We start from the raw sequence: 15,863 nt of genomic DNA on the forward strand, positions 1-15,863 counted from the left end.
GGCAATCTCAGCTCACTGCAACCTCTGCCTCCCAGGTTCAAGCAATTCTCCTGCCTCAGCCTCTTGGGTAGCTGGGATTACAGGTGTGTGCCACCATGCTCCGCTAAGTTTTGTATTTTTAGTAGAAACAGGGTTTCACCATGTTGGTCAGGCTGGTCTCGAACTCCTGACCTCGTGACCCACCTGCCTTGGCCTCCCAAAGTGTTGGGATTACAGGTGTGGGCCACCATGCCCAGCCTGGATACTGAAAATTTTTAATTGAGCTATTGGCTCCCAGCAAGGAAACAGATTCATCGAAGCCACCAGTTCCTGGAAGCCGGACAGTCATAAATCAAAAAGTTTAGACATGACCACAAAGCATCAAAATATGCATTACTCTCAGGCTAATCACATTTTAGGGGATTACTGGTATTTAACACAAATCTTAAGCAGCAGTATTGTTGCTTTGTGCTTTGCATACGAAGGAACTGCCTAAACCTTCGTCTGACGTCCTTTCTGTCCACCCACCCTGATTTCTAGGAGCTGAAGCCAACAGGATTTCAGAGGACCTACCTTCACTCCCGCTAATATACCAGTGGTCGACACGCTGAAGTCCAAGTATGCGAGGACGTCGGGGGAGGGGGGCCTGAAAATGCTCGCTACCTTCTTTTTAGGGATGTCATCTGTTAAACAGGAGACACCAGCAATATCAGTGTGTTTCTGCATTTATTCTGAGTGCTCTGAGCTTTCACAGGCAAGAGGTGACACATGATTTGTCCTTGGGAGTCCTGCAGAGAGTGAGCTCGGACAGGTGTAAGGTCACGAGGATGCAGGCTGTGTGTGCTCAGAAAAGCGTATTTCATTCTTCATGGAAATGCTACCCAGCCCCACCAAAACCACACTGAGCCCGTGGGGATGTGGGACGAGGCAGGCAAGGAGGAGAGATATCACATTACTGACCACTAGGAAAGGCTAGAGGACTGAGGACTTGCCGAAGGTCTCCGAGTCTGTGGCAGGGCCCAGAGTTCCAACCACAGCAAGAATAGCCATGGACAGGCTCTGAGTTCTGCATGCTTCATCAAGTTCTCATGGCCCCATGAGCCAGACACCACTGCCTGCCTGGGTGCAACTGGGCACAGGCTCACCAGGGCAGGCACTGCTTCCCTTGAGGCAATCCTGTGAGGCTCTGGGGCCCTGGCCAGCTGTTCTGCTCTGAGCCTGCCCTCCCCTGCACCAGCTGCCCTGGCCCAGCCCCATCCAGCCCAGGCTGAGACAGGTCCACAGCAGACGGGAGCCAGGGGGTTTTCAGACCCCCGCCCCATTGGCCCTCAGCATTTCAGGGGGCACAGTGGCATTCACCAATGATGGGGAAAGGGATGCTGGTGTGGTGGCATGTGGTGGGAGCTGTGTCCCCAAAGGGTTCACAGAAAAGAGCTGCCAGCCCCCATGCCAGCAGGAGGTGGGTGAGAGGGGCAAGGCTGTGCTCTGCACCACTTGGAAATGGCTATGGCTGCCATGGGCTCAGTGGAGAACGGATTCGCACACGGGACAGGGACCCCTACTCCTCACCAGGGCCCAGGGGCCACCCCTGCCGTCAGCCAGGCTCCTGCCAGGACTGCTCTCGCCTCACATGTTTTTGGATGGGAGCCAGGCCACACCTACAACATGGGAAAAGGGACTAGTCCTGGGCAGTGTGAGGGCACTTACCTGTGTCTAGGATGGTGGGCCAGGTCCTGATGTCCACAGCGGCAGCAGCCTCCTTGGACCTGAGCAGCCGTGTGACGGCCTGTGTGGTGAGGACGCATGCAGACTTGCTGACCTGCATGGCGAGGGGTCAAGGGTGGGTGAGTGGGGCCACTCGAGCTGCCCAGAAAGGGGGGCAGCGGAGGGCAGCCTGGCAGCCTCCCACCCACAGACCCTGTCCCGAGGGCCAGGTGGGAGCACCTCCACGATCATCTTGACGGTGGGCAGCGTGGTGCCTAGGTTCTGAGGGTGCGGGGGCCGCACAGTGACAGGTACGCAGCCGCAGTACAGGCAGCCATAGAATGCGGCGATGAGGTCCACCCCTGTGGAGACAAGGACTAGCCATGAGGAGGACAGCCACAAGAGGCTCCCACCAGCCTCTGTCCACTATTCCTGCAAGAAAGGAGGGAGGCCGTGCTAGGGAGGATGGGGGTGACTTTCGGGTTTCCAAAGGGGAAGCTGAGCTGAGGAGGCAGACAGATGCAGAGAGGAGGAGATGAGCTTGGTTTTGGAAGCTGCTTCGGGGAGGGAATATCTGGGGGGCTGCTTAGGGCAGGTGACTGCTTACAAAGAACTGCAGGTGGACAGCCCCACAGTGAGCCTACCTGGTGGGTAGACCAGAGCCACATGGTCCCCAACACTCAGTCTTCCCTTCTCCATCAGAGCCGCGGCCACTCTCTCAGCCCTTTTGTGCAGCTGGATACAGGTTGCAGTGCTTGTGACGGTGCCCTAGGAAAGCGATCACTGAGCTCATTGCGTGCTGGTGCCTGCAGATGGGCTGTTCGCAGATGTGCGTGTTTACCGCATGCACGCCACTGCACACGATGCCTTGTGATTATCCGTGATCATGACATTGTGTCAGTCCTATGCGTCCTCACCACGCTGGTGTCTTTTTCTTTTTGGTAGAGATAGGGTTTCACCATGTTGGCCAGGCTGGTCTCAATCTCCTGACCGCAGGTGATCTGCCTGCCTCAGCCTCTCAAAGTGCTGGGATTACAGGCATGAGCCACTGCACCTGGCCCACGACTAGTGTCTCTTCTCACCATCTGTGTACTCTTGCCAGCAGTGAAGGGACAGGCACGCAAGCATCTCCTGCATGGTCCCAGCTGAAAGGGAGATGCGGCCACTCCATTCACCCAGGGCAGAGCCACAAACACATGGCTAAAGACCTTTCTGGCCTTTTCAATAAAATATTCCATACAGCACCATTATAAATAAATAGTAAGCGGCGGGCAAGCATCCCTCAATTGTATTACCGTGCATGCCCACAGGCTGCCTTACTGAGCCTGGGCCTGTGTCATCTGCAGCTGGATTCTCAGAGGCGTCTGTGCGCCTCCTCCACAGCGGACTGCACCCGCTCATTCCTTCACCCTGTCTCTCTGCTGATGGGTGTTGGGCTATGTGACCAGTTCAGTACAAACAGAAACACCTTGTAACCCTACCCCTCTGCTCAGGAAACTCATCCTCCCTGATCCCATGCGAGGCCTCACAGCTTTTTTAGTCCTTAAGAAGATAAAAAGTGCAATTCAGTCTAACAAATATAAAACTCCAGAGCAGACCAGTGTAACATTAAAACTCCCTACTTCTCAAGTGGTGGCTTCTACTGACAGGAAGCAGGGAAAAAGAGAGACCAGTGGAAGCACTTGTGTGCCATGCCTAGGCACAAGGGCTGGGCAGATTCTGACAGTCCAAATCCTGAGAGTCTTACCAGTCCACATAAGTCAGGGCCCTGTCAGACTGAACCTGAGAACTGGACCAGGACTCAAAGCCCCCAAGGCCCTGGATCCCGCCGCACCCTCGGGGGAAACCCAGCGACCCCCAGCCTTATCTGCGTCCCTTCATGGTTCCACCTGGCCCCCACCACACTGGCCTCCTCTCCTGCCTTGAGCCACTGTCCATCACTGCTTCATAGCCCCTGCTACCCTGGCTCCATCCAAAGCCCCCTCCCCAGCACTCCAGGTCACATCCCTCCACTGTACTGATGTCGAGGTTCTCACCTAAGCTGATTTTACCATGGTCAATGGTAAATCATTGGCTGGCTGTAGGCTTTAGAACTCAAACAATCATAAAATAAATGTTTACTGGGCATGGTTCTAGATGCTTCCAATAAACCAGAAAAACAAAATCTCTCTCTTACAGAACTTGTTTTCTAGCAGGGAAGACTGATTTCAAACCTGTTAAGAATAGGGGTCCTTTTTATTTAACACTGTGTACATTGCAGGCATCAGTAAGTATTTTTTGAATGAATGAGCAATACCAAAAGCTAGACCAGCATCTTCTAAGCCACAGTGAGCTACTCTTTACCACACCAAAGCTTAAGAATTCTTACAGCTTGTATGGCGCATGGGGCAGGAGGGTTTTTAAATTATTTAACTTTGTTTCCACATTTTGCATTCCTGCCCACAACCTGAACATGAAGATTATAGTTTCTCCTTGGCATCCCGAATGCTCCTAGCATACTGGAATGCACACAACAGGAACTTGAAACACATGAGAATTTCCAAATGAGCAGCAGGAACAGGGTCAGAAGCAACATTTGTCATTTAAAAGCTGTAAACAAATGTAGAAATTCTAAATGCCTAATTTTTTATTAAAAAACATTTCATTTTAGCTCACAAACTTAGAAGTATTTACATGTATGCAGTTTTTAATTTTAAAAACTGGAGCTGATAAGACTTTTCCTGCTAAACACAAAATCAGTAGAAATACTATTGTGTGAATTGTGTGGAAAACAAGGAACCTACAAAGGAAGGGGCAGGCCGAGAGAACCACACCGGACAAGGGGGCTGAGCCCACAGGCACACTGTTCTCTACATGGGAAAACCACCAGGGCGCTGGCATCACCAACTAGACAAGCAACGGGCTCTACCAGCCCCGACGCCGCCTCACCTTGGCGTTCAGCAGCAAGAACAGCGGATGGTCAGGAGTGGTGTGGGCACGCCACTGCAGCACATCAGCCAGGAACAGGAACTGCATGAGAGGGTGATTTGGTTACCGGCAGCCTCCGGGGTATGGACACCTGTCCACCACCCCTCCCCCAAAAACTGGCCTGTTACCTTCCGTGCCTGGTCACTGTCCTCCAGGTGGGCGAGCTCTCTCCCAGAAGCCTGTGCAATTCTCTTCCCAGCAACCAGGTTCCCCACGATCATTGAGGCTGGTCCAACCTCTAGAAATAGGGAAATTCTGAATGAGATGCTAGTAACTTCTCATTTAGAATGAGAAGAAAAAAGTCATGTGACTTTTTTTCATTATATTTTTTATTTTGAAAACATACTTGAATGAGGCACTTAACTCTTCTATTGAGATACAAATATTCAGAAAGCCAGCTACAATGTTTATGCTAAGTGACAAACAGAACTTCTCTCTTAAATATAGAAGTTTACTACATGACATATCTCAGAGGATATGATTTGGCCTGAGTCACAGCAAAATTCTTAACATATTTTGTTTTACTGTACTTTATGAATAAACCAGGAAATTAAATCTTCCTGATGAAATGTATTTAGTGATATTTTATGTGTTCAGTAATTAACAAAAAAAACTTTGCAACGTACTAAAAATCAACATGATCAAAGAAATGAAAAACTGCATTAAGGTTAAGCCAGTCTTTAAAATTAGCTTTTAAATGTGTAAAATGAGGGAAGGAAAGCTGACCACTTGCTGAGAAATTTCCAAGGTCCCATCAACCCAGTGTCTGCGGCAGGTCCCAGGGCAGAGGCAGGCAGCTGGCTCCTGCGGACAGGTATGGCTCGTGCCCCATAGCACAGCGTGGCCACAGAGGCACTTTTGACTTTAAGCTCCAGTATGATCCTGGGCATCATTTCTAGCCCTAAGGAGCCATCTCCTAGCCATGCAAAGCTAAGAGACCATCTTGGAGTTTATCATTACAACTGGTTCCTAACAGGCAGATGCAAACCACCATATAGGGCATGTGGTTAAGTTCCCCCATGCGTAGCTAGTTCCAGGAAGGCAGAAGGTGGCACCATTCTGGGGTGCACCCTTGCTCTGGCTCTTGACTCTAGCCTCAAAGACATGGGCAGTTGGCACTGGAGGGTCTAGCTGGGCTGCACCCTAACCACAAGCGCAGTTGCTATCAATGTTGACTAGAGAGCATCCTGTTGTTAGGTACAACTAACCTGGTTGTTTCTGACGAGGTTTGGGGAGGTTGGTAACACAGGTGTGAGGGCACATCAGCACGTTACACGGGTGCAGTGTCCCTTCCAGAAAGCGCTGTTTGGTTTCAGAAATGTGAATCCCTCCAAGAGGAGCCTTGGGCAAGGTGTTGGCAGGAACCAGGGCCAGACAGTACACGCCCACCTGGTGGATGCTGTCGATGGCCTGAAAGGGAAGGACCCTGCTTGGCCCAGGCCCCCAACTTGAGGCTGGGGAGATGTTGGGTGGGGGACAGGAACATCCCCTACATGGACCTCTTTTCCAGGCCAGGAAATGGAGCTCTGGACATTATGTTAGATGAGGAAAGAAGATGAAGAGGAGTGTGTACAGTTTTCTACCATTTAAGTCAGAAAGGGGAAACACACACACAGTATTTGTTTACCCATGTCCATAAATCTGTGACCAGAGGCTGAGGGATGGGGCAATGAGGAGATGGTGGTGAAAGGGCACAAAGCCTCAATTAGACAGGACAAGGAAAGTTTTTTCTTTGAGATATATTCAGACTGGTGAACATCACAGATAACGTATTGTACATTTCAAAATCACAATGAGAGTGAATTTCAAATGTTCTCACATAAAAAAATAAATATTGAGGTGACAGCTATAATTTGTCAATTTGCAATGAAAAATACAGATAAACAAGCTGGAGACAGAGAGGACAGGGCGGAACAAACCAACCACTTGGCGCTCAGAGTGGAGTCGGAGGGGACAGCTTGGGAGATTCACCGAACCACAGGCTGTGCAGGGTGCCCACCTGCAGCACGCGGCTCATCCACTGGAAGCTGTCCTCCTCCGAGGCATCCGGCCGCTGCTCAGCTACCAGGACGATCCGGTCATCATGCAGCACAGTCACAGAGAACACAGCGATCCTGAGGGATGAGACATGGAAATGGCCACATGGCAAGAGGCCGAACAAGGCACAGATGCATTCTCACCACATAATGGAAGAGGCAGGCTGTCCTTATATTTAAAATGCAGTCTATGAAATGGTGCTACCTGCTGCAAATTTGTAAAGTAACTCATCATTCTAATCTCAATGACGATTGAAATGTGTCTCAAGTCACAAAAAACAGAGAGGACTTCAGGGCAAAGCAAAACAGCCAGAAAGATACATATTTTTACAAGAAAAATTTCCTTAATCTGATGTTAATTTCCTTGTGCACAAATCTATCTAAAAGTTCTATTAATTATGTTTTTTAATACAACAGATTGCACCTCTCTTTTACTAGAGTTAATCTATTCACATTTATTGTGATTAGTATAGTTAGACCTGTTTTTAGTATCTTAAGAATTTCAACATGTCCTCCTTTTTTCTGTGTTGCCTTTTTCTTCTTTCAGATTTTGAGTTAATATTTCTGTCTTTATAAGACAGAGATAAAATATAAAATAAGAAGATGATCATTATAAATTAAGATGATGATCTCCCCATCAAACCCATCATTTTAGGATGTCTACCATTCTGACTCTGGGACATTATGGATATACCTTCTCTTGTCCTTTCCTATGACTTGACTGGTGTGTGTACACACAAACACACACACACACTTTTATACAACAGACCTTACCTAATATTGAGTTCTCCTTACTCTCATATCTTATAGCACTTACTGAATTTATTTCTCTTAGTATGTTGACCAAAACTGTTTTCAATATGGACCTTTGTATGTCAAAACTTCTGAAATTTACATGCTTAAAAGTATTTTTTACTACAACTGCACAATTGACAATTTGGGCAAATTGGGTGCACTGTTATCTTGTGCCAGTTGCACTGTGGGGAAGTCTGATGTGTTCTGCTTGGCTTTTTTGTGGTCCACTATGAGAACACAGATAAACTCAACATGCCATAGGGCTCTCTGTGGACCATTTCCCAGTCCAGAGAACTCCAACCACCTGCTTCCTCAGACAATCCCTGCTCCACTCCATGTATCCCTTCTCCCTGAGTCTGCTATGTGGACACCAGCCCTTATTCTCTCCCATCTCTGTTAATAGTTCCTTTAAAGTTCCTATTTTACTTCCAGAGTAGTTCCTTAGTCTGACTTTCCACCTTTTCAACTTGTTCTCTAGCTGTATCCATTCTATGTATTTCATCTATTGTGTTCTTTGAACAATTACTTTGCTAGCATTTCTCGATCTTATTTCATGTTGCAAATCTTCTATTGCTTTTCTTCCAATAACACATACTTTCAATTGGTTGGGGTTCCATTTCCAGTTCCTGTATTCCTCAGCTCTTCCTAATGGGTCCAGGTAGGCTATCCTGCCTGCAGATGCAGTTACCCAGACCCCATTATTCACTCAGGCTTGCCTCACCTCTTCAGGATCCTGCTTGGGAGGTGGAGGCTTCTTTCACCTCCAGGTACAATCAGGTATAGGTGGCCCTGGGTGGGGGGTCTCCCCACTTCACCTCAAATCAGGGTTTGGGCTACCTTGATGTTATCCCTAAGGACCCCTGCCCAAAGTGTCCCCCATTTCTGCTGTGGGGGGCAGGTCATGACCCTGGCTGTGTTACCCTCCTCGTGCACATGCACACACATAGCCTGCTTGGCCAGGCCCCCTGAGCAATCTCCCACCTTCCCTGTTGTCCATCTTTTGGGCTTCTTCCTCAAGACTGACCATGACGACACATCACTTTGCAGAATCCCCTCATGATTGCTTTGAGGGCTACTCAAAGGCAGGGCCTGGCCTGGCACCCAGGTACCTTAGTTTGAGTAACAAAAGGCATGCCCTTGGCCAGGCACATTGGCTGACACCTGTAATCCCAGCACTTTGGGAGGCCAACGAAGGAGAACTGCTTGAGCCCAGGAGAGTTCAAGACCATCCTGAGCAACATAGTGAGACCCTATCTCTACAAAAAATTTTAAAAATTAGCCAAGTGTGGGGTGTATGCCTATAGTCCCAGCTACTCAGGAGGCTGAGGTGAGAGGAACGCTTGAAGCCCAGGAGGTTGAGGCTGCAGTGAGTTATGATCAGGCTACTGCACTCCAACCTGGGTGGGCGATAGAGCAAGACCCTTTCTTTTAAAAAAAAAAGAAAAAAAAAAGGCACCCACTTGAGAAAAATAAAATTTAAAAAGGTGGCTGAGTGGACCAATTAGGGGGAGAGCTTCCTCCCAGACAGAGAGCTTGGGAGTAGAAGGAGCAAAATTCTAGGCTGGGTGCGGTGGCTCAAGCCTGTAATCCCAGCACTTTGGGAGGCCGAGGCGGGTGGATCACAAGGTCAAGAGATCGAGACCATCCTGGTCAACATGGTGAAACCCCGTCTCTACTAAAAATACAAAACATTAGCTGGGCATGGTGGCGCGTGCCTGTAATCCCAGCTACTCAGGAGGCTGAGGCAGGAGAATAGCCTGAACCCAGGAGGCAGAGGTTGCGGTGAGCCGAGATCGTGCCATTGCACTCCAGCCTGGGTAACAAGACTGAAACTCCATCTCAAAAAAAAAAAAAAAAAAAAAAAAAAGAAGGAGCAAAATTCCCTTCCTGTGGCCCCTATGCCCAGAGGTGTAGGCCCAGACGTCTATTTCTTTGCTCAAGAGAATCTCTAAGGTCCTTGCTTTACACATGTAGAAAAGTTGAGTTGATTTTCATTCCAGAAGCAATGTAGGGTATTGTGTGGCTCACAGAGAAAATGGTACTTTTCTGTTTTAATTCACATTCTAAGGCTATTAGGAACTTGGACACATTTCTCCTTTGCTTTACTCAATTTTTCCCTCTCTGATTTGTCCCCTTGAGCCTTTGTCCAAAATTTTACATCAAATTCCTTATTTTCTTGAGGAATTCAATGAACTCTTTGGACAGTTAGGATATTAACTCTGGTATCACTGCTGCAAATATTTTCCTTTTTATTTAGGAGCTTTCTGATGTACAACAATGTTTAGATTTTATGAATTCAAATTTGCTGGGCTTTCCATCTACTACGGACAGACTTCCCCAGCTGTAAAAGGAAGGAATCTACTCCCGGCACAGGGGTCCGCAGCGCATCACCTGCCTCTGTAGACAAACTTCATGGGTTCCACGGCCAGTGCAGTGGCCACAACATCATCCGCATTGTGTCTGCGAACTCCAGTGACCATCAGCCCGTCCAATTTGCCCACGATGAAGACCAGGTTGTCCTGAGGGAAATGGTGTGGGTCAGGATTCCACCCATGGGCAGAAGCTGGATGCGCCAGGACCATGGTCAGGCCCCCCAAGAAGGGGCCGACAGCACAGGAGCCTCGGGCGCCTCGCAATTGGGTCAATGCCCCACAGACTCAATGTGCAATGCAGGCCCTATGACAAGCCAGGCTCGGAAAAGGGGCAGGCTGTGTGGAAGGAAGCAGGCCTGTGGGGCAGTGTTAGGAAGGGAGCATGGGAAACGCTCACAAGTGGGAAACAAGTTGTGGGTGGAGTCTGTGAAGGACTGAAAACTGCTGCACTAAGGGTTGGGGTCCCAAACCCGGCACCAGTGACCTTCTGGGTTGACAATATCGTTGCAGGTGCTGTCCTGGGCAATGCTGGCCACCAAGCAGCATCCCTGGCCTCTAGGTACTCACTATATGCCAGGAACACTCCCCTACCCTGAGTTGTGACAAGCAAAAATGTCTTCAAAAGTTGCCAGAAGGCCAGGTGCAGTGGTTCGCGCCTGTAATCCCAATACTTTGTGAGGCCATGGCGGGCAGATCACCTGAAGTCAGGAGTTCGAGACCAGCCTGACCAACATGGAGAAACCCCGTCTCTACTAAAAATACAAAATTAGCTGGGCGTGGTGGCACACACCTGTAATCCCAGCTATTCAGGAGGCTGAGGCAGGAGAATCACTTGAACCCAGGAGGCGGAGTTTGCCGTGAGCCGAGATCGCGCCACTGCACTCCAGCCTGGGCAACAAGAGCAAAACTCTAACTCAAAAAAAAAAAAAAAAAAAAAAGAGGTTGCCAGAACTCCCCTGGGAAGGAGGAGGCAAAACTGCCCAGCTGAGAGAAACACTGGGTCAAGATGTTACAAATAGAAGTATTTATTTTTAAATAGTTTAGACATCCATAGTGGTATAATGAATATTCACGGACCAGCCACTCCATATAAAAAGCAAAACACCCTCATCCATCCCTGGGACCCCCGACTCGGGCCTGTGTGCAGGACTGCACACTGATCTCGGAGGTGTGGACGGCCCTGCACACAGGTGCGGTGATGGGCGGGGAGGTCAGCGTGACCAACCAAGGCCACATGGAAGGTCAGGAACAGCCAGGACAAGAGCAGGACTGCAGCAAGGTGTCCCTTAGCCACGCCCCCTACCTTCCCTGACTGCCAGTCCTGATATGGGAGGACATACTCACAGGCCCAATGAAGCCCAGCAGGCCCGTCCTGGTGAAAGGCCTGTCAAAGACGGGTGACCCTCCTGCAGTGACTGGAACTGTCTGCACAGAGTGGAGAGGGGCACAATCAGGCTGTGGACAACCAACTAACTGGCCAAAAAGACCCAGCAGGTGGCAGGAGACTCAGTACCACGTGCATGCCTGCCACGCCTGCCAACCAGGGGAAAAAAGAGGCTGGTACTGCATAGGCCCAGTTTCCGTGGCCTGGCTACTCCATCTCCTGGGCAGGCCTCCTGAGGCAGGACACAAGCATGCCTTTTACCTCTGCTCTGGATGTGTGGCCTCCCCTGGCCTCAGTAGACTTGTCCTGAACAACTCACATTACAACAATGCAAATGTGGCAGAGGGCTGGTTTCCCTGGGGCCAGAGTGAGTGCCTTCCTATCGGCCACCAGGCAGCACCCACATGCCCTTCTCCCATGCAGGACCGTGGGAAGCACACTGACTCCCAGCTTCTCACAGCATGTCTGGTCCTGGTCCCGGCCCCACCCTCACTCTGGGAGGACACACAGAGGTGTGTAGGCCATGTGCCAACAGCCCTAGGAGGGCCTGTGTGGAGGGAGACCATCCCCAACACCACTGCAATCCCCCAGCACCCCGCACACCTGGGGCCCCCTGAGTGGTCACAGAACTTAACTTAAACAGGAAAGTCAGGAAAAGGGACAAACCTCAAACACATTCTTCGTGATTCCAAGCAATCCATAGTAGGCTGTGCCAGTTGCGCTGGAATTGACGCATATTTCTCCCACTTCATCAGTTTTACAAAGATAAGGGGTACCTTCTAACTTCACAACACATACATTAGCTAAAATGAGAAAAAAAACCTCAAAATAATAAAGGATATGTTTAAATGGATCATTCACAAAGATCTCCTTGCTGCTGTTTGTGCAGTAATGGAAACAGGATGTTATACACACAGCATCTTCTTATAAGGAGTTTTATGATACACACGCTACCCAGTTGTAAGTCTTACACTGCATATGTAGTATTCTTATAACCACTGTAAGGTGACTAGAAAGTACAACACATCCTTCATATAATAAGCCCCGGCTGACAAAATATGTCCTCTATGATAAACAAACCCTGTGCCGCCTCCTATCCCATTGTCCTCTTGGGGCCATGTGGGGTGCTCCTGACTATCACCACCACACTGGCTCCTACACCACAGCCTGACAGAACTCTGCCCCATGCCTGCTCCCTTTCTAGTAACTTTATTTTAAATGCTGATCTGCCATGTGACTCCAGACTAATCTAAGTCCAGGAGTGCCTCTAAGATGTCTTCATGGAGAAACATCTATTCATCTTAAGTTTTGCCTAACCTCCAAAACAACCTTTGATGCTGCTGTAAACGCCATAAGCTACGAGGCCCAGAGCACTCCCTCGGCCATGTGTACGTTCCTTCCAGAGCACAGATGTTTTTCCCCAAGACATAGGCCCTGGGTCTGGAGGGTTGCAGCGCAGAGATCTGCCTGTCTTGCAGCGATTCAAGATCATGATTTCATCGGTAAGTTCCCCAATAGATCGCCCTTTACTGATAAACTGGATCTGTCTGCCTCCTTCTTCAGTTTCTCAGCTCTTTCTGCTTTGGGGGCCCAATCTGCACATATGCTCCTTTTCACGGAGCCTGATGGTGCAGGCCTCAGCGTGACTCCTCCCACAGCCCCATCATCATAAAAGACTTAGCAGAGAGAATGCAGCCATGCTTGGCTGATATGGAAGGTGGTGCTTGTCTGCACTCCAGGCAGCCGTCAGTGCCACATAACACTCACAGGCACATGCAGAGATGGGGCAAGGTCACAAAAAGACACAAAGCACTACGTATACCCTTGATGCCGTAGTGAACACAAACACCGCAGGCTTACACAGGGCAGACTGAAAAACTGCTGAAGACAAATCACCCGTCGGATTCACCATGTGGCTCAGTCCCACAACAAGGGGCATAGCCAGGGGGCTGTGAAGCATCATGGGAAACAGGTCCGCCTGGGAGAGCGCTGTGCATACACCTAGAGAGCACTACACATGCATGTCATGTCCTAATCCACATTTTACAAATAAAATGCGCACAACTACAGATGTTCCTTAGATTCATTCAGAATCATGACCTCAACATGATTTTCCAGTAAAGTTTAAACAGCTACCTATATTTTCCCCATCACATAAATAAGTGAGACCCCAATGATTGATGTATGTGAAAATGTTTTGGCCACAGGTTCAAGCACTGTACAAGACGGACAGGTCCATTTCCAAGTAGAAATACAGGAAGAAAAGGATGTCATTCATATGAATAAAAAGTAGAGCTAGAAACACAAGCTGAAATCCTCCAGTCTTCAGTGAGGACCCAGTGTCTGTGTACACACAGGGATCAGGCACCACCTGGCCCCGAGCTCCAGGTTAGGGATGGCTGAGCTGCCAGCACCACCCACAGGGTCTGCACCTGAGCAGCACAGCCACCTGCAGAAGGCAGAGCTGCGGGCACAAGGGCCAGAATGCTGAGAAGCACGCGGTGCCTGCAACCCCTAACACAGTCAGGGCCTCACAGGAAAGGGTGAGACTGCACTGAGAGATGGGGCCTGCCTCTAGAAGTCACCAAAAGGGGCCAAGACAGCTGCCCATGAACCCCAAAAGAGCCTGAGGCAGGAAAATTGAAGTAGCTGTGGGGTGGCTACAAGCAGGGCAGCCTCAGACCATGTGACAGTGACCCTACTCGGCTGTCACCAGGGCCTCCCAGGCCAGGTTCTGCCTCAGGCTGGCAAGAAAAACCTCCAACATGTAACATGACAGTCAGGCCCACAGAGCTGACTTCTGCACAAGAGATCACATAGGCCTTTCTGACACATAAGAATTTCTGGGAAGCTTCCATGAGGCTTCAACCATAACACATGGTTGCTTCAACTTATTTAGATAACCTAATTGTCAAGTTATTCATAAACATTACCATATTCCTCAGAGTTGCCCACTTCACATGGTTGCTGTGGGGTTAAGTGCTTCAACACATGTGAAGTATAAAACCTGTGACTGGAATGCAGTGAGCTATTGTCACCATCTCCCCAAACATCAGAGAACTGTAAGTGAGCTGCACAGCCCACATACACATCTTTGTATTTTAGCTCATCTTTAAACTTAACACAAAGACAGGGAAAAAACTGAGCAAATATTTGACAAACTAAAATTCCAATTTACCTTGAAAACCTTCTTGAGAATCGTTTTACTTGCATGCTTGCTTCTAGAGCACTACGACAAAGCCTGGAACATTTATAACCCTTTTTGTTACATCAATCAGTCGCGGACAAAGACCCACTCTGGTTAAGTCCCTTACCTCCAGGCATCACCTGACCAACGTCCTGAACAGTAAGGACTGACAATTTTTCTTCAGTATCCACTCTGATAACACCGTAACTTAGACCATTCATCGACAGAACCGCTTTTCTTGGAGGTGGTCCTCCCAGATCAGGTGGCCTAGAAAACAAAACCACAATGGAGTTAATTGATGAGGGGGATAAAATTCCAGGGAGGTGAGCCCACCTTGCCTGCAGCATGATTCTGCACCAAAGCCACTGCTCCATGCTACAGACTTGTGAGAAACACATGTTCTAAAGATGCTGCAATGTCTCCACACAACATGTCCCAAAGATGCTGCAATGTCTCCACACCACATGTCCCTCTGCAATGTGACCTCGACACGCCATTCAGTGGGAGAAGGGCCTGTGACTACAGTGGGGGTGATGCTATGTGACTTCCAGTGCAGGCCATAAATGTCAATTCAGCTTCTACCTGGTTGTGCTGGGACACTCGCCTGGAGCCCTGGGAAGCCAGGCAAACAGAATGACTGTGTTGAGGCCACTGCGCTGCAAGGAAGCCCAGAGCAGCCCACTCTGAGAGGCCAGGTGGGGGCCCAGAGATGGTCTCAGCCCCTCACGGCTCCTGTCCAAACACCATCTCCTGCAAGCCAAAAGCACCTGGCAGAGGTTTTCCCAAACTCCTGGCCCACAGAAAGCCTGAGAGATAATAAAATGACTGTTGTTGTTTGTGATACAACAATAGTAACTGAACACTAAGCAACAAAGGTTAGTGTTTCCTCCAATAAGAAAAAAATTAAACCGTTGCGCAAAACAAATCATCATAGAACAAAAGAATGAAGAACAATTTATAGTTTGCAGATGACAATAGTGTTTTTTAATGTTAAGTGTTTAAAAAGTTAGGGTTACTTTTAGAAACTTGGGGTTACTTACATAAATGGAAACACACACAATTTATGAATATGTGACTATAATACAAGACCACAACTGAGGCTAAGACACCCTCAGCTGTGAGTACACTGCATTCTACCCCCAGGATGGAACTGGGGTTGGAGTGGTAAGAGGAGGGGAAAGGAAACCTCCGGAGCAGGGTGAGGAGCACAGGAAGGGCCAGCAGCCCCGCACCCACACACAAGGATGCTCAGGACAGTCTGTAGGCCCAACATGCCCTCCAGGCTGAGAGAGGTGACATGAGGAAAACAGCCACGAGGGTAGCATGGGCCTCCCAGGAGATGGGTGGCTGGATGCTAAGCACCAGGCTGGGCGCGTCTCCAGGCAGGTCAATGGTTCCCACAGACTCCATGGCTGACAGGCATCTGCCTCCGAGTAAGG

General features: G+C 49.2%; 1 protein-coding gene and 1 long non-coding RNA gene across 7 annotated transcripts in view; one reads left to right on the forward strand and one right to left on the reverse strand.

The window, feature by feature from the left end:
- Positions 1–15,863, reverse strand: part of DIP2A (disco interacting protein 2 homolog A) — a 120,574-nt gene that overhangs the window by 14,193 nt on the left and 90,518 nt on the right. For 5 of the 6 annotated variants that reach the window (XM_032276508.1, XM_032276506.1, XM_032276510.1 and 2 more), the window contains 12 exons: positions 14,552–14,691; positions 11,904–12,040; positions 11,198–11,278; positions 9,873–10,000; positions 6,650–6,764; positions 5,859–6,060; positions 4,779–4,888; positions 4,612–4,692; positions 2,328–2,451; positions 1,924–2,045; positions 1,687–1,798; positions 553–662 (listed from right to left, as the gene is read on the reverse strand). In XM_032276508.1, the coding sequence (XP_032132399.1) occupies positions 553–662; positions 1,687–1,798; positions 1,924–2,045; positions 2,328–2,451; positions 4,612–4,692; positions 4,779–4,888; positions 5,859–6,060; positions 6,650–6,764; positions 9,873–10,000; positions 11,198–11,278; positions 11,904–12,040; positions 14,552–14,691 (1,462 nt within the window). The remainder of the gene's footprint in view (positions 1–552; positions 663–1,686; positions 1,799–1,923; positions 2,046–2,327; positions 2,452–4,611; positions 4,693–4,778; positions 4,889–5,858; positions 6,061–6,649; positions 6,765–9,872; positions 10,001–11,197; positions 11,279–11,903; positions 12,041–14,551; positions 14,692–15,863) is intronic. The other variant, XM_032276509.1, reaches the window with a different exon arrangement.
- On the forward strand, positions 145–14,561 carry LOC116550538. Its single transcript, XR_004268482.1, has 3 exons — positions 145–155; positions 8,766–8,771; positions 13,775–14,561. It is a non-coding gene; the product is annotated as an uncharacterized LOC116550538 (long non-coding RNA).

This window comes from Sapajus apella, unplaced genomic scaffold, assembly GCF_009761245.1.
Source record: "Sapajus apella isolate SASKATOON/1434 unplaced genomic scaffold, GSC_monkey_1.0 scaffold8, whole genome shotgun sequence".
Taxonomy (NCBI): Eukaryota; Metazoa; Chordata; class Mammalia; order Primates; family Cebidae; genus Sapajus; species Sapajus apella.